This window comes from Gopherus flavomarginatus, chromosome 5 (assembly GCF_025201925.1).
Source record: "Gopherus flavomarginatus isolate rGopFla2 chromosome 5, rGopFla2.mat.asm, whole genome shotgun sequence".
NCBI lineage: Eukaryota > Metazoa > Chordata > Testudines > Testudinidae > Gopherus > Gopherus flavomarginatus.
Window position 1 is genome coordinate 67,840,846 of NC_066621.1, and position 18,691 is coordinate 67,859,536.

General features: G+C 37.9%; 1 protein-coding gene across 10 annotated transcripts in view; it reads left to right on the forward strand.

The window, feature by feature from the left end:
- The window catches only part of DCDC1 (doublecortin domain containing 1), a 414,877-nt gene that overhangs the window by 237,240 nt on the left and 158,946 nt on the right, over positions 1-18,691 (forward strand). For all 10 annotated transcript variants that reach the window (XR_007774648.1, XR_007774649.1, XM_050954983.1 and 7 more), the window contains 2 exons: positions 2,034-2,192; positions 2,610-2,767. Coding sequence is in view for 8 of the 10 variants with exons in the window: in XM_050954983.1 (XP_050810940.1) it covers positions 2,034-2,192; positions 2,610-2,767 (317 nt within the window). In the remaining 2 variants the exon portion in view is untranslated. The remainder of the gene's footprint in view (positions 1-2,033; positions 2,193-2,609; positions 2,768-18,691) is intronic.

An 18,691-nucleotide genomic window follows, 5' to 3' on the forward strand; every position in this document is an offset into this window, starting at 1 on the left:
GCTTTATAAATTAAATAGATTAGATAGACTGGACTCAAGAGCTACCCAGTGAAATGTTTGCCCTTGTGTTTATGAAATATACTAATAACAGTCACTAACTGCTAGTCTGTGTTTAGCAGACGGTCCCCACAGAAATATTAATGAGAGTGTATTTTTTAAAAAAAATATGTTTCATATTTGCAGTTTTGAAGTATAGTACTTAACAAGTGTTTGAATATTTTTCCATGAAAAAATAGTAAAAGTGATCATACAGCTGTAAACTACATTTGTATCTGTCAAAGACCCACAGGAAATACTATGCCTCTAACTTTTACACAATGTCTCTGGGAGGCTATATCATCAAAGCTAGGCCTTAGACTTCCACTTTTTACAAAGGGCTCTATGGCTCTACTACCATGAGACTGGATCACTTCTTCAGCACTGCTATTTTTCACCATGGCTCCTTCAGCAGGTCCAAAAGAGTATAACCCTCCAGTTGGGAACTTACCCCTCTTGAGAGCTATGCAACCAGCAGATGTTTTGCAATGACATAGGACAGCCTTTTCAAAACAAGCCATCTTTCATTAATCAATTGACATTCAGTGTGTAGGGTCCTCAGATTAGAATAAAAAGCAGAATTTATAAAGGTGTCCATACTGGCAGTGTTGCCTGCCTCTTTGGCCCAAAGCATCCAGGATTCCATCTCTCCCATTGCACTGGGCAACAGCATTCCTACAAAAGCAAGAAGGAGTCCTGTGGCACCTTATAGACTAACAGATGTATAGGAGCATAAGCTTTTGTGGGTGAATACCCACTTCATCAGACACACGAAGATTCTTTGTCGCTTTTTACAGATCCAGACTAACACGGCTACCCCTCTGATCTTTTACAGCATTCTTACAGTTTTCCCACACCTTTGTCATCTACTGCTTTCACCTGTTCTGCCTCTAATGGCTGGTAGTCATTAAAAGTTAACATCTGGTTGTTGGTCTTCCATTGAATTTTCAAGATAACGCCATTCATGTTGACAGGGCTTGACAGTTCATTCATACCAACCAAGACTTGTGGATTGTGATCAACATCCATCTCTTATTTTCCTGTCCCAGAGGATAAATTGATTCCATCAGTTCTAATAGGTCATAATACAAAAGTGAGTGGGTAAACTGAGCCATGCATATTTTTCATAAAAATACATAATTTCCCCACATTCTCCATAATGACTGTAAGCAAAAAATACTTTCATTTAGGCATAATCAAGCCTCGTTCACCATGGCCACCTATGACCCTTTGAAAGCTACTTAGGCTGAAGTAGCTTCTAAGTAGGGACAATGCAGTCACTTCACAGCCTGGGCTAAGGAAATGAGACTGATCATGTTATCCTGATGGAATATATGGTGATTTTGTTGTTGATTAAGTGGCTGAGAATGCAGATCTCCCTTCCTGCTGAAAGGAAATAGGATGTTATTGCTAGGATATGATAATTTCACGTGGAGGATTTTAGCTAACTTTGATAGGCTAGCAAGGTCAATAGTTGGCAACTGAATTTTATTGTTAGTTATTTAAAAAATAAAATGCAGTCATTTCACAACTCAGAGCTTTTTTTCCATCTGCAATGGTAAAATATGTTTTGGGTTCATGCCTTTTTGAGAAGTGGCATTCTGCTAATAGCCTATATTTCAGAGCCTAGCTAAATATGATGCTCATATTTAATTATATATAGTTATTTAAAAATAGAGATACAATATTTGTTTTATTAGAGGTAATAAGAAAAGCTTTACTCCATGTATGTGGGGGTTTCAGTCTTAAAAGCCGTCAGTTCATATTCTTAAGTTACTTCTTAGCCTTTGCATAGTGTATTTTTCACTGTAGTACATCTGTAAAAGTCATTATGTAAATCTGAATTAGGAAAACTTCCTGAAATACAAAGTTATTTATATGCAGTAGTTTTTGTGACATTGCCTATATCAACCACTCTTTCCATAATATGTTGTAATTCTGCTGATATACCCTAATGTTACTCTTTGTCACTCTTCTGCCTTTGTCCTTTCCTATAGGCTTATCCTGAGTTTGTCCTGACCTACCTAGAGGAGCTAAATGTAAGAGAGGAGGTGACCCAGATGGAACACCACATCCACCATGGGGCCTGGTCTACAGCTCATCAGGAGATAGAGAGCAGCTCAGCAGAAGAGGTCACTGTACCAAGCCAGAGGCAGGTTAGAGACAGTCTTTTCAAAAATGCATTTTGAAAAGAGAGAAGTTAACCTCTACCATCTCTGTCTGTTTAAATAAATAAACTTAGTTGCTTTTGTTAATTTAAAAATCTGAGACAAATACATTTACTAAGGCAAGATTTTAATGAATTCAACTTTTTTTTGTTCCAAATCTTTTACAGTTTGAGTTTCCTTTATTCCACTGAGTGCCAAATTGTTGAAATTGCACATTCTGTATATCTGAAAGAGGTTAAAAAATCACTGCTTCCTTAAATTTCTGTTTCTTGATAAATCTTGACATAGCTATTTGGATTTCAACATTTTCCGTTGATCAACAGAAAAAGTACTTACTTGAAAAAGTAGCCACATACTATTCTAATTAACAATATATAAATTGCATAGTTGTACTTCATTTTTTAGGTTCTGCAAAAAAATGTCAACAACTCCAATCAGAAACAACTTTCAGGACCTTTGGACGCCCATTTAATGCCTGCAGGTCCCCTAAGGGAGACTATGCAGCTGACAGTCGCACTGGTGAGGAAACTAGAAGAGAAACATCCTAAGGCCTCAGCTCAAAGGTAAGCCACTGACAGAACTGATATTTATTGTTCAATGACATTAGATGTTTTCCTTCAGTTTCATGTAAGATTGATTTCCTGGATATTATTGAAATATCTCAGAAGCCCTCTGGCTTGTAAGCAAACATGGATTTTTGACCAAAATTAATGAAAAGAGGTGACATTTATGTGCATAAAGATTCATGTGTACACCCAGTTTGATAGTAAGTGGGGAATTTACTTTTAAATTCTGTGCATAAACCTCATAAAACACAAAGTAATATGACTTTTATTGACATTACGTGACATGGTTTGTGCCACTAGACTTTTTTAGGGTTACATGATAAATGTTTCATTATCAACCTGAAATTTAGGCTGAGCTGAAGCATGGCATAGTATATTGAGTCCATATCCTAAGAGTATATTTTGGTTAAAGCTATATCTAAAAAGTAACCATCTTAGTAATGTGAAATTACAGAGGGAAAGTATAATAGCAGCTTCAAGCTTCTATAATTAACACAAAAATATTTATTTTTCTTACCTTTATATTTGATAAATTATCCTCTTTGTGGGCAACCATGTTGAATTATTTTAGAGCAAAATATTTAAAATGAATGGTTTATCATTCAGAAGACCGGTCTAGTAGACATTCATGGTACTTTTTTCAACAAAAATTCAATATTGTTTTTTAGCAGCCATTTTTTTCATATAGCACGTGAACCTTGAAGTTATAGTAAGATTTGCAACATCAGATCGATAATATACTTTTTAAAATCACCTTAGTAGTAGAAATTTTCCCAACTAATTAATAATAATAAAATAATGATAATAAAATCATATAATAGAAATAACTCCAAATACCAGGGTGTTCAGATTATTGAAGATACCTTTAAACTTCTTCCTTTCCAGGAAGTGTTGCACATAGATGAATTGCCATTGGTTGATGCTTTGATTTTTCTTCCTGAAAGTGCTGTGTTTTGTAGCCAGTATTTCTGGGAACAATGTACTATATTAGTTCTAATACTACCTAGTAATTATACAGCTCCTCAAAGCACTGAAGAGTTTTAGCAAAATCCATGAATAATAATATTCTGCCAAGCTTTAAAGTTAATTGTTATTACTATTGTGTTTAAAAGATAAAATGTAAGAGCTCCAAATCAGCTAATACAGGCTACACTGGCTTTTTCAAAAATATTTTGAAATACAAAGTTAAGCCTAACATAACATCATTTATTTATTCTACAAAGTTTAGAGTATATATTCCTAGGGTCTTAAATTATTGTGTGATGTTACAGTGTTACCATGTATTATGTTACATTGCATGTTATGTCATGTTACGATATATGCCACATGACCTAAGCACAGTGGGAAAAGTTAAGAATAAAGTGTACTAACTATCAATTTACATGCTTTGGGGTATTTTTACAACTTTACTGTTACTAAAAGGTTATGATTTGGAGGCCAAAGAACAGCTCTGACAGAAGACAGACTTTGATTCAGAAAAGTATCCTTGTAATCAAGACTGCGCATTCTGAACTTTATGAATCTCCTTAATTCCCATGGGATTTATGTGTGCTGGAGGGTCTTATTGAATTGTGGTATTTTGTAGTAAGAAGTAAAACACATACTAATATCTTTAAATTGTAACAATATTATTTTATAGTCAATAACATTCTGGAGTAAAATGTTTAAGTAGGAACAATACTAGTTCATAAAATGTTTAGGTCACCTTCCTTATCAAACATAGCAAATCCTCTATATTCTTTTCCTCTGTTTTTTTTGGTCCTGACCTGTGATGTAGTATTGCTGTAGACTATTAAATAGCTGCAACATTCCACCTAGTTATAGTTTATAAAACACATTGAACATCTTTCCAGAAGAAAAATGCTGTATATGTGTAAGATATTTTATTTAATAAATATATAGTTTATGATTGTGAAAGCTATACTATGGTTATATAGCAGTAAAATAGCCTGTTGACATCTATTTATGTAATAGGGAGAAGGAAAGCCACACAAATGAATGAAGTATGCATAGAATAGTTTTTTGTAGAAACTCTATCTACATATCAGGCCTGATAGGCAAATTTCTGTGGGAGTTTTTCTTCAGGATGGGCCCAGCAATTTAAATTAGCACATACTGACGTTAGTCACTCCCCTTTATAAGCTGTTCAACTGGTGACCAGCAGGTTTTGGATCCTGCCTATTTAGTGAACCAACCTGAGTTTGGGTTTTGTCAGATATTGGCTGGACCAAAAGGGATAGCTGTGTGTGACTGCAAGAAATAAAAACTCTGTTATGTTTGTAAATATTTCCTCTTCATAATTTTGTACTTTAAGATGAAGGTACTTTCAGGATGATTGTAGTTCAGAGCTGTCATCACTAAATGATATTTCTCAGGGAGCAGGGAAACAGATTCATTTTCATATGTGTAGGTTCCCACAAAGTGGGCAGTGAATATAGCCTCATATTGACAGAACAACCGTCATTTAGGTGGCTTTAATTGGGGCAGGCAGAGCTCACCCTTAACGTGGGAATCTGCCATGATAATAATGTCATCAGAGAAAAGCATTTGGGGGCATGTTTAGGTTTAATAGACACTGTTATGTAAAATTGACTGGTCCTTTGGTGGTTTTTAAGACAACCTGTAATAAAGTTGTGTCCTTTTCCAAGAAAGCTACCATATTATGTCATAACAACAGGGTATGTTGGGATAATGCTATGTGTGGAACATTATTATATTTAGAAAAACATGACAAGACAGGTGATACTATAAGCCTCGAGTAGGGAGAATGGCAAGATACAAGATGAAAGAAAAGTAAATGTCTGACACCCAGAGTTTTGGGTGGCATCTCACAATCACTGTACTCTTCAGTGTTTTATTGTTTACATTGAGCTATAAAATAGGTTCTACTCACTTGGCTTGGAATTTTCCATGACCAATTAGATTCTTATATTAGGCTCTGAGCTGATATAGCACCTAGGTACATACATAGTTTTAAAGACATAATTGAGCCCTAATGTCTTCATTAGGATTTAATCACACACTTAAATGCTTTGTTGAATTGGATACTTCATGAGCACAAGTTTTTGTTAATACAAAATACTAAATAGTTAACAGTGTGCATTACCCCTCATTTTTAATATTATGTCTGGCACTACAGAATTGAGTTGAAATTTGAACCATAATTGTCTGGAATCAGTTCTAAATCCCAGTAGTATATTTTTTAAAAAATATTTACAATATGCTAAAGGTATATACCACTCCTAATACTTAGCTATAATGAAAGAACACTGTATAATTGAAAATCCTGACAAATAATTTTAGATAACTAGTTCTATAGTGGTTTTTATGTCCTTTCATATCACTGATATAGCAAAGTATTGAATAAAATAGCCATTGTCTATAAGAATATTAGCTCTGTATTTGAAACCAAATATTCAGAGTTGCTGCCATTCACTTTCTTGTAAGTTCTTGAAAGGTTATAATGATGAATGTTCAGTCCTGCAATGGGAGTTGAAGTCACTCAGCACACTGAAGGACTGGGTCCAAAATGAACAGTTACTGGGATCATATTAATGCTTCTTTTGAAGTCAATATAGTGTCACTATAATTCTCACTAGGCAAACCCCTTTTTAAATAAAATCAGTGGGAGTCTGTGTACTACATATATTGAAATTTGATAGTTCTAGATATATAGAAAAATAAGTATTATGTCAATATCTAACTGGAATGATCCATAGTGTAATTGTAGCCATGTTGGTCTCAGGATATTAGAGGGACAAGATGGTTGAGGTAACATCTTTTATTGGACCAATTGGTTAAGAGCTCGAAAGCATATCTTTGTCACCAACAGAAGTTGGTCCAATGTAAGATATTACCTCATCCACCTTGTCTCTTTAATTATCCACAGCAGATTCGGTATATATTATTTTATGTAATATAAAAATTAAGTATTTTACTATTTTATGTATCTACATTTCAACTTTAACACATAAAAATTTTAGAATGAAAAAAGGAAATGCAACGATTCTCTTTGAACCTTGTCCAGTCTTCAACAAGAGAATTGCAATGTTGTCCTCTGAATCAGTAGAGGCAGAGATAGATGTGTTAGCTGTCATATAGCATATTAAGCATTTTAGTGTGGGAAATTTCACAAGCAAAATGTGAGGGAGTATTTAAATTAAATTTCAGGATTTTTGTAAGCTGAAAAACATGGTCTACATCACTGCGTCTTCAGTAAAGTAGCTCAGAGAATCCCTGATGTCTGTTCATATGGGATACCTGCGAATTGTGTTATGTACATGTTCTTAGGAATTTGATTTAATATCAGATAATGGGAAACTTAAAGTTTATGTCAGGTTTGCACTGAGTTTAGGACTGATCTCTAGAAGATGTCAAAGTCCAGAGAGAAAATTAGTATGGCATCCTCTTTTTCTACTGGATTAAGACTACAATTCACAGGTTAAAGTAAAAATGGCTCCAAAATGTCCTTATCTTCATACCAAACTGAACAGAAGCTACCACAAAAACCTGACAGCCATCCTCGAATCAGTGTGCTATAATTTTCCCCATGAGATCCTGGTAATATGGCCCTGTGACATGGGGCCCAGTTGGCCCTGTGTGAGGTTGATACACCCCGCCACCTCGTTGTCGGGATTTCCACTTAGATCAGGTAATTGCAGTTTGGTGGGCTCCAGACCCCTGGCAGGGCCAAGAAGGCAAACAATAGCCCCCTGAGTCTCCAGGCTGAGGCCAACAACAACAGTTGGAGTTCTGGCTCTCTGGGTAGGTAGGATGGAACAATGGTCAGCGTGCAGCCCCTGGGCAAGGCTGGACAAACAATTAGTCTATAGCCCCAAGCCTCCTGGCTGGGGCAGGCAGTAATAATTGTAGTTCTGGCCATCTGGGTGAGACAGAACAGGAATTAGTCCATAGCCCCTGGGCAGGGCAGAGCAAACAATTAGTTTATAGCCCCTGAGCCTCCTGGCTGGGGCAGGCAGTTGCAACTGAGTTTCTGGCTCTCTGGGCAGGGCAGGCCAAACAAACAGTCTATAACCCCTAAACCTCCTGGCTGGGGGAGACAGTAGCAATTGGGGAAGCAGCCTCTGGGGCAGGGCAGAACAGTAATCAGTCTGTAAGCCCCTGAGAGGGGCAGAACAAACAAACAATCTATCGTCCCTGAGCCCCCGGGCTGGGACTGAGAGCAAACAGCAGCCACGCCTAGTGGTCGGTGGGGTGTGGTAGGGGAACACATCTCCTCCTGCTCCACCGAGTTCTGACCCAGTGCCCTATGAAGCTGGGGACTTCCACACTAAGGGTTTAGGCATCAGCTTCTACTACATCCCTTGGGTCACGTCCCATCATAAGTTGCATCTCTTTGGCTGGTGACAGTTTGGCGTCTCCATCAGTCTCTGCAGTCGGCAAGTTGCCTGTAACATAGTCTGGGTCCAAGGGCTCTGCTGCTTGGAGCATCACCGGCCCTTCTGGAGAAACCTGCAGTATCCGTCCTCCCTCCTCCTCCGCAGCCAGCCCTGACTGAGTGGGGCTGTTTCCTTTTATCTGGCTCTTCCATCTGGAGCATGCGCAGCAGGGGAAAGGGGACCTGGCCTCCTGGGCCCACAGTGATTTGTCCCTCCCTGTTGGCCCAGTGCAGGGTTGATACACCCTGTCACAGTCCCAAACAGAAAAAAAGAAAGCAGCATCTTTTATCTAATCAACACTAGCAGATGAAATTCCCCATAGAGGAGATCAGTTCACTTAAAATCATCATTCCATATTTTTAAAATCTGGAGGTCACATTCTTTGCCTGATACAATAATTCCTTAGTGAGGTTGTGTAACCTTCAGTTGGCATTACAGATGCTATTCTTACCATAATATACCTATAGGAAGCCACAATATAAGGGAAAGGAACACAAAGAGCCAGGAAGAATGGATCAGGAGAGAGAGGGAGGCAAGGCAATTTCAATGAACTTTATGCTTAAATCCTAACCCAGCAAAGCATTTAAGCATGTGAATAGTTCCATTGATATTAAATGGGACTAGTCACATGTTTAAAGTTAATCACATGCTTCAGTGTTTTGCTGGACTTGGTCTTATTGAGTCACTCCTCAATCTATAACTACAAAAATGTACATCTAGTCCTGACAGTTTCTGAGCACTCCAGCAAAGCACTTCAGCACTAGCTTAAAATTAAGCACACGCTGGAGTGCTTTCTTGGATCTCAGCCAGAGTGCTTGGCACTTAGTAGGATCTAAAAGAGAGAGGTCTGCTCAATCAGCCAGCCAGGTCCAGAGATTAGATTTTTTCAAGATTTATTAGTTTAGGAAGAATTACTGAGGAAAGGCCTAAGGCATTATTCTTCCACTCCCATCAATGACACAGCTACAAATTGGTAGAATTGTTTGTAATAGTTAATAAAATATTTGACTTTGATTCTTTTATTCATGGTAAATTCCAAGTGGTCAAAACGTAGATAAGAACCACCATCTCTCTCTGTTTTGTAGAATATGTTTACTACCTGATGACAGATGAAAAGGTTTTAAAGAGAATGAAATTAAAAGTTGCTAGACTTTTTTTTTGTGCAATGGAGATAAACAAAAATATTTCCACATGCCGTACTTTAAAAACAGTCCTGAAATATGGTTTTTGCATTTTAAAAAGCCTATATTTGTTCATTTTAACCATTCTCCCTTAATTTTATTTGTGAAAAATTCTTTTTTTGCCCTTTTATGGGAAAAACATCTTTTCACTGAAATTCAAGTAAATTATTTTTGATATGTATGCCATGTAAATGTTCTAAGGTTAAAGCTTTGAATAGGTGACAAGTTAGCTTTCATTACATGCTTTAGTTGCATCCTGACAAAATTCTGGTCTCTGAATCAGCTAGATATCCAAATTCAATTTTCTGTTCATCATTCAGATTAAATGTTACAAATCACAGTAAACATGGCACAAAGGTGCAATAAATGTTGAAGTTTCATGCTCTCCAAGCATTAGGACATATTTGTTTACATTCGTATATCAACTTGAGCAGCTTACCTTTATTTAAATTGAATAGGGGTTGTGGAGGGAGGACTATAGCAGTCAACAAAGCATGGTGACCCAGCTTGTCACCCAGTGACCTGTGAGAAGGAAATAATGAACTGTGAGTAGTTGTCATCTTAACTGTTTCTGACAGTTTGGCTATGGGCACATCTGTGCTAGTTGCATGGAAAGGCCTTTGTTGTTTTCCCACTAGTGACTTTGCAGACCGCTGTGGGGTTTGCTAGCTGCCCCTCTCCTACACTTCCCCTCCCGTTTTAGAAGGGAGAGCAGCTGCCACTGACAGGGCTGACATTTCTTTTAATGATTTACTTGCCATTTATTCCATTAAAAACAAAAAATCAAATAAAAATATTAGAACTTTTGGTTATTGTGATTTTATTGCATGTTTTCATGAAGGATCTTGCTGAAAATATATCTTTATAACTATATTTTGCCTTATCTGCATAATCAACTGCTTTATTTGTGTGCTCAGTATTTACTGGCAATCTTCTTCCTTAATACTTTGTCCTACTTAATGATTTTTAGGTCACTAATGAACACTAACAAGGCTTCAACATTAATATTTTTAGATGATTCAAAGTATCCTTTGACATGTATTTAGAGATCAAATAGGCTCCTGTTCCTGGTAAAAATTTTTTCTATGGCTGTTGTTTGTTTAAGCTAATTCAATCTGACAGGAAACAGCTATTTCTGCTTCTGGACTGACCACAGTATCCAAAGCTTTTTTGGGGCAAAGCAGTGCCAAAACTAAGCAAATCTTAGGTAATTAGCCCAAAATACTAGCATATTAGCATTTTCTACTTGAAGACAGTTTGTTTTAAATATAATACTGCTTATTTACATAATAGAGTTCTTAACAGTTGATTCACAAAAGATAATTGTTACAAAAAAGGTCAATACTTGCAGAAAGGAATGATGCTGACACAGTGACTCATAATACATAAGGTATTCACTTTAACATAGGATAAACGTTGTTCCTGTGGAATCTGTTTAACATAGTTGAAGTGGGTAGTTACAGAATGCATCCCAGCAGCTGAATTTTTAAAAGGCTTTATAAATGCTACAAGTGCAGCATGCAGGAGTTAAAATATTCTCTTTTCACTATTAGTGCTAAATATTTGCATGTTTTGGCATGTTTTGTTGTCTTTTCACGTTCACTGACAAATTCTGGTTTTTCCAATTAGTTAATTATTCATCAGCAAAGACTTCACCAAGGTTTTCATCAAGCCAATAAGAAAACGTAGGTATGGAAAAAGTACTTCTGAGATAATGTAATAATTACAATATTAATATATAATACTTGCACATAGGTTGAAATTCTCTTCACTCATGTAAACCCTCCAGTAGTTGGACTTAATATTAGTCAGATGGCAGGGTGAAGGTGTGGAACTGGGGAAGTAAAATCCACATCCCAATCCAGGGCCAGGGCATAGAGTTACAGCTCAGTCTCCTTGAGGGCTGTTACACCAGCCTGCAGTTTGTTCTAGAATAGTGGCCTCTGTCCACTTGTGTGGGGTGTTAGTCATTAGATGTACTACACAATCACAGATCCCATGGCTCTAGTGCCATCCTCTGTTCTGGCCTATACAGAGCTGATGTAGAAACCTATTGTGGGAAACAGGATGTGCAGGCCCCTTGCACAGCTTCTGTGCAGCAAGACATGCATAGTGCAGAGTGAATTTTAGGAGTCTTTGAACCCAAGTGTCAGAGAGTCATATAATTTTAGGCCAGAAGGGACCACCAGATTATCTAGTCTGACCTCCTATATATCACGGGTCACCAACACCACCCAGCACCCGCACACTAAACCCAATACCCAGAATTAGACCAAAGTATTATAGCCAACAAGAGACGCGATATGTGCCACAGGAATAGAATAGGAGGAGCCAAGCTGCACCAGTGCCCAAGCCCTCACAATGACAGGGAAATGATTAAGTGAGATATACCCAGAAAATCCTAGCAAATGATTTCACTCACCTGTAATAAACACATGCAGTTTACACAGACACGCACCCACCCACCCAGATAATTCAGCACTTTTATTATCATTTTGGTAGTTCTTAGGCCCCTACCAAGATTAGCTCCTCATTGTGCTGGGTACTGTATGTTCACATAAAGAAGACAGGCACAGAGAGGACACATGACCTTCCCAATTCATATAGCAGGCCAGGAGCAGAGCCAAGAATGAACCCAGGTGTCCTTGACTCTCAGTCCAGTGTCCTTTCCACTAGACAACACTGCCCAGCAAGTTAATATAAATCTTTTTGCTAGAATAGAATAGCCAGGAAATATGTAGATTGTTCAGCAAGCAAACTTGCAGCATGTGGCATTTCCTCAATATTGTATGAAACAATTAATCAGTTTTGAAGCCCTGTTATGACCTAAACTCTCCACCACACACACACACACACACACACACACACACACACACACACCATTCAGCTCAAAAACAGTTGCTGAAGTAAAAGTGAATATATTGACAAAGACTGAAATGGTAGGTTATTTTTTCCCTGATGGCAGTCAGGGCTGCTGTGCAGCAAAGAGCTATTTTCAGATATCAGTCTACTACTTCTACCAACAACAAATGCTAATAAAAGTATAAAAAGACTTAAATACTGACTGAAATCATGGAGAGAACTGTTTTATGTACAGAAATGTGCATCAAGTAGTAGAACCTTGCTTAGCCTTTGCAAACCATAGTGTTTGATTTATTCTCCATTCAACATATTCCACTGGGTAAATGGAGTGCTTTCAATATTTTGTAAAAATATTTATGAAAAATTTGCTGTTTTGCATGCTACAAAGTAGTCGACAAAGGGGATAGCCTTAGTACTTTTGAAAAGAAGGATATTACTGCTCCTACATGCACTATTGATGTTTTTTTTCAAGAAATTACTTTTCTTATAATATTAATAACTCCTTATTTTTTTACCATAAGGATTTTAGTAAACTGAAACAATGTACATTCCTGCTTCTCTGATAAGGTTCTAGATTGGGATTTAGTGGCATTCAAATCTCTGCCTAGGTATGTGTCTGCTGTGGAGGAGAGCCCATCCGTCCCCTGACTAACTGAGTTGTCCCTCTTTCTGAGGAAGATTTAATGTGAGCTTCTAGTCTTTATTTTTTGGTGAGGGGAAGAAGGGGTGCTGGGAGGACAGGGAACAGGGTGGATTTTGTTTGATTGGATGGATTGGATTGCCTTGCCTTTATGGGCATCAGAGTTTGGTTACCATGTTTGTGCTGTGGTAATAATAGGCTTCTAGGCGTGTTCTAGTTCTGCCTAATTACAAAAATTGAGTTTGGGAAGGAATTTCTAGAATGTCCAGTAGGTTATGGTGATTTTTTCTTAGCACTTGATTATGTCATTAGTGGTATATCTTTGTTTAGAGTTTAGTCAGATGGGATCGAGGAATATTTATTGTTTTTGCCACAGTTTTAGTAGCAGGAGTCCTTGATTGTGATACTTTTTGTCTAAATATTTATCTGAAAATGGAGCACAGAGCCAGGAGCTGAGTAGGGACTATTAGGATGCGTGGAAAAACTTCACTATTTGGCCAAATTGAAGTCACACTTCATGTAGGAATAAATCTTCTCTTACCGAATGACTTCTGATGGATTTTCATTTGGGGACCACATCCTTTTTTTTTGTTTCAAGGCTCTCTCATGATTTATTCACATCAAGGCCTGAATGGACCTATAATTAAAACAAAAAATGACTGTTTTCGCAAGGTTTTCTGGTATGGTTTTGTTATGCTTTGAAAATCTATGCCACAAAAGTTCTAGTCAATATTGAAAAAAGTTAAAAATGATGGAGGTTTTATTCACAGGCCAAATGGAGATAGACTCAAAGAACTCTTATTATCACTCTGCTAAGCACTTACTGTCTTGAGGAAACAATCCTAATTAACTTTATCCCTGTGTAAAACATTTGAAGATTGATAGCTTACTTCTAAAGTTAAATTCTCAAAGAAAGTGATAGCAGCCAAAGTTTTTACAGCAACTATGGCTGTGTACCAGTCAGGCTGGCTTCAGAAGAGGGATGTAAAATATTAATGTCAATTTTAAACTATTGTACATCTTGTTATGAACTCAAAATATGAAAATTTTCAAAGATCAGTTCATAGGTTACACCTTTTTGAAGCAAAAGGAGCCTATTTCTAGCTAAATATACCTAGTTTTTCACATGTCAGCTTTCCCTTTTTTCCAAGTGTTTTCAATGCAAATATAGCTATTTTGCCAAAATGAGAACAGAATGTAATCTGTGGGGTTGTAAAAACCTACAATGAAACTGCAAGGACTCTTGTGCAGTATTCAACATATTAAAATTATAAGTTTTACAAATCTGAACTCTTACATTTTTCAGGCCAACGTTTGTCCTTAGATAAAAGAACTTAAGAACAGACATACTGAGTCAGACCAAAGGTCCAGCCAATATCCTGTCTTCTGACCGTGGCCAATGCTAGGTGCCGCAGAGGGAATGAACAGAACAGGTAATCATCAAGTGATCCATCCCCTATCACCCATTCCCAGCTTCTGGCAAACAGAGGCTAGGGACACCATCCCTAGCTAATAGCCATTGATGGTTCTATCCTCCATGAATTAATCTAGTTCTTTTTTGAACCCAGTTATTCTTTTGGCCTTCACAACATCCTCTGGCAAGGAGTTCCACAGGTTGACTGTTTGTTGTGTGAAAAAAATACTTCCTTTTGTTAGTTTTAAACTTGCTGCCTGTTAATTCCATTTGATGGCTTCTAGTTCTTGTGTTATGAGGAGGAGTAAATAACACTTCCTTATTTAAACACTTCCTTAATTGCTTATTTCTCCATACCAGTCATGATTTTATAGACCTCTATCATATCCCCTCTTAGTGTCTCTTTAACAAGCTGAAAAGTCCCATTCTTTAATCTCTCCTCATATGGCAGCCATTTCATACCCTTAATCATTTTCGTTGCCCTTTTCTGAACCTTTTCCAAATCCAGTATATTTTTTTTGAGATGGGGTGACCACATCTGCATGTGGTATTCAAGATGTGGGCGTATCATGGATTTACATAAAGCCGATATGATATTTTCTGTTTTATTATCTATCCCTTCCTTAATGATTCCCAACACTCTGTTCGCTTTTTTGACTGCCACTGCACATTGAGTGGATGTTTTCAGAGAACTATCCACAGTGACTTCAAGATCTTTTTCTTGAATGGTAACAGCTAATTTAGACCCCATCATTTTGTATGTATAGTTGGGATTATGTTTTCCAATGTGCATTACTTTGCATTTATCAACGTTGAATTTCATCTGCCGTTTTGTTGCTCAGTCACATAGTTTTGAGAAATTCTTTTCAAGCTCTTCGCAGTCTGCCTGGAACTTAACTATATTGAGTAGTTTTGTATCATCTTCGAATTTTGCCACCTCACTGTTTACCCCTTTTCCAGATCATTTATGAATATGTTAAATAGGACTGGGCCCAGTACAGACTCCTGGGGGACACCACTATCTACCTCTTTCCATTCTGAAAACTGACCATTTATTCCTACCCTTTATTTCCAATCTTTTAACCAATTACCAATCCATGAGAGCACCTTTCCTCTGAACCCATGACTGCTTACTTTGCTTAAGAGCCTTTGGTGAGGGACCTTGTCAAAGGCTTTCTGAAAATCTAAATGCACTATATCCATTGGATCCCCCTTGTCCACATGCTTGTTGACCCTCTCAAAGAATTCTAGTAGATTGGTGAGACATGATTTCCCTTTATAAAAGCCATGTTGACTGTTCTCCAACAAATTATGTTCAACTATGTGCCTGACAATTTTGTTCTTTACTATAGTTTCAACCAGTTTGCCTGGTACTGAAGCCTATAATTGTCAGTGTCACCTCTGGAGCCCTTTTTAAAAATTGGCATTACATTAGCTATCCTCCAGTCATTTGGTACAGAAGCTGATTTAAATGATAGGTTACAGACTACAGTTAGTAGTCCTGCTATTTCACATTTGAGTTCCTTCAGAACTCTTGGGTGAATGCCATCTGGTCCTGGTGACTTATTACTGGTTAGTTTATCAATTTGTTCCAAAACCTCCTCTAATGACACCTCAATCTGGGACATTTCCTCAGATTTGTCACCTAAAATGAATGGCTCTGATTTGGAAATCTCTCTCACATACTCAACTATGAAGACCGATACAAAGAATTCATTTAGTGTCTCCGCAATGCCCTTATCGTCTTGAGTGCTCCTTTAGCATCTCAATTGTCCAGTGGCCCCACTGGTTGTTTAGCAGGCTTCCTGCTTCTGATATACTTAACGTTTTTTTTGCTATTACTTTTTAAGTCTTTGGCTAGCTGTTCTTCAAGTTCTTTTCTGGCCCTCCTAATTACGTTTTTACACTTGATTTGCCAGGGTTTATGCTCCTTTCTATTTTCCTTACTAGGATTTAACTTCCACTTTTTAAAGGATGCCTTTTTGCCTCTAACTGCTTCTTCTACTTTGTTATTTAGCCATGGTGGCTCTTTTTTGGTTCTCTTACTATGTTCTTTAATTTGGGGTATACAGTTGAGCCTCTATTATGGTGTCTTTAAAAAGTTTCCATGAAGCTTGAAGGGATTTTACTTTGGTGCTGTACCATTTAGTTTCTGTTTAACTAACCTCATTTTTTGCGTAGTTCCCCTTTCTGAAATTAAATGCTATGGTGCTGGGCTGCTGTGGTATTTTCCCTGTCACAGGGATGTGGAAAGCTTCTGTTGATTTAAAGGATTTGCTCCTATATTTTTCGTCCATCTCTTTTCTATTTTTATCTTCTTGTCAAAGTACCAATCCATTTGTTCATCAGATTCTAGTACTGGGAGTAGAAGGAGGAAATAGAAAGAACCAATTCACATGTAAGATTCACCCTTTTAGAAATCTGTAAAATAAACCAAGAATAAAAATCTTCTCATATCTTATTAAAACATTTAAGTTCGTTTTCTAGCATCATAGTACAATTTTGCAAGTCTCAGACCAAGAACAAAGCAAATCTGTTGAAGCCATCGACAGGTCTCATAGATGCATACTCAGTGGATCCCTAAACACACAAATGCCTTATTTTATGCACAATACATTTGCTTATTATTTTTCTTGCAAATTAAGATAAACGAATACTTGGGAAATGTGAGGCTCTTTCAGTCATTCATTTCAGGTACCCAAAAGACATCTATCTTAATCTAATTTCTGTCCCTGCCTGCAGGTATATGGGATCTTGGGGAGCAATTACCACACAGGTGGGGTGCCAATTAATTTCTTTATTAAAGGAAAAAGGAAGTGGTGGGAATTTAACAATGAAATACGATGGGATGGGGTGTATAGGGTGTTTACAATAGACAATGATGGGGGGGGTTCTTCTTATTGAACAGTGTAGGGAGTTCTAACAATGGGGTACAGTAAGTGGGGTTCAGCACAATGGGATACAGTACAGTCAATAAGCGTATGAAAAGAAATGCAAAATAAAATGGTAGCTTCTATATAAAATGGTCAACAGTCTTAGATAGAATGTATTAAGTGGTTAGTGGCCTCATACACAATGTAACACAATGGTATCAATGCAAATACAAAGTATATCAGAAAAGTGGAAGCAACCAATGGGGTGTTATAATTACAAGTAAAATGTGAATCACAGTGCAATAATACAATATGGGAGATAAGTGAAATTATGCAATGTAACGGTATAAAAGAAAAGTAATGACTTAATTTGTGAGGCTAGTATAGCAGATAATCTGCAAGAGTGTACCTAAAGGCTGGGTCAAGGAACAGGAGGGGGGAGGGGAGTGAATGATTAGTGGCAACTGATGAGAGGAGAGTGCGGCTGGAAGCAGCGAGAGACTCTGAAGCCCTGCAGGGTAAGGACAATGGAGCAGTGTGATGGTGATCTTCGGTAGGGGAGGGGCAGCGGAGAAGTATAAAGAAGGGCTAGAGGGAGGTTTAAGCAACAAGCGGACACCAAAAACAAAGGAAAAAAAAAGCGGCAAAGGGTTTGGGAAGTTTCACAGGGAGAGAAGCAGCAAGGGGTTTGGGAAGTTCGGATGGTGATGCAGACGCGGGGATGGGGGGAAGCAGTAAGGAGTTGGGAAGTTCGGAGAGAGTGCAGATGCGCTGGAAAAAGCAGCAAAGGGTTATAACAGGGAGACATGGAGAAGCACCCAGAGGGGGAGATTGAAGCGGGGGAAAAGTAGACACGGGAAAGTTCAGGGAGAGATCGGGACAGTGGGAAGACGAATTTAAGCAGCAAAAACCTTATCTATCTTAACCAACGACTAGGCAAAACAACAAATATCACAATTCTAAGCAAAACTATAACAAGCAACTATATGGAGCAACAAAACAGTAAACTATAACAAGGCAGGTGGAACTTACAACTCTACAATCTTAACAAACTATGACTTATTAAACTAAAAAAAAACAAAACCTATGGTGCACCTTATGCTATGGGGAAGTTACAGAGGGCAGAGTGGTATGTGCCCAGGATCCAGCTCCCAAGGAAGCCAAGGGATGGTGGCTGCAGCAGTGGATACAGCTGAAAGCAGAGAGTTCCGAGGCAAAGCCCACAGGAGCAGAGCTTAGCAGCGGCACAAACTTATTTTTAGCGGCAAAGCGCCATGGAGTTTAAGAGAGGTTTTAAGACACAGACCAAGGTTTAGCTTGAGTCTGTGTGCTGGGAAACAGAGCCAGCAGCTAAAATAATAAAATAAAAGTAGGGAAAGTTTCACAGAGGGATTCTTACCAGTCCCCAAGGCAGCAGCAAAGGCAGAAGCAGCAGCAACATCAGAAGAAGCAAGGAGGGCTCAGTACAGTCTCAATAATCAGGAGATCTCTCAGGTAGCAATTTGTTCTTCATGGGGGTGGGAGTTAAAAAACCGGAGGTACACTCAAAAAT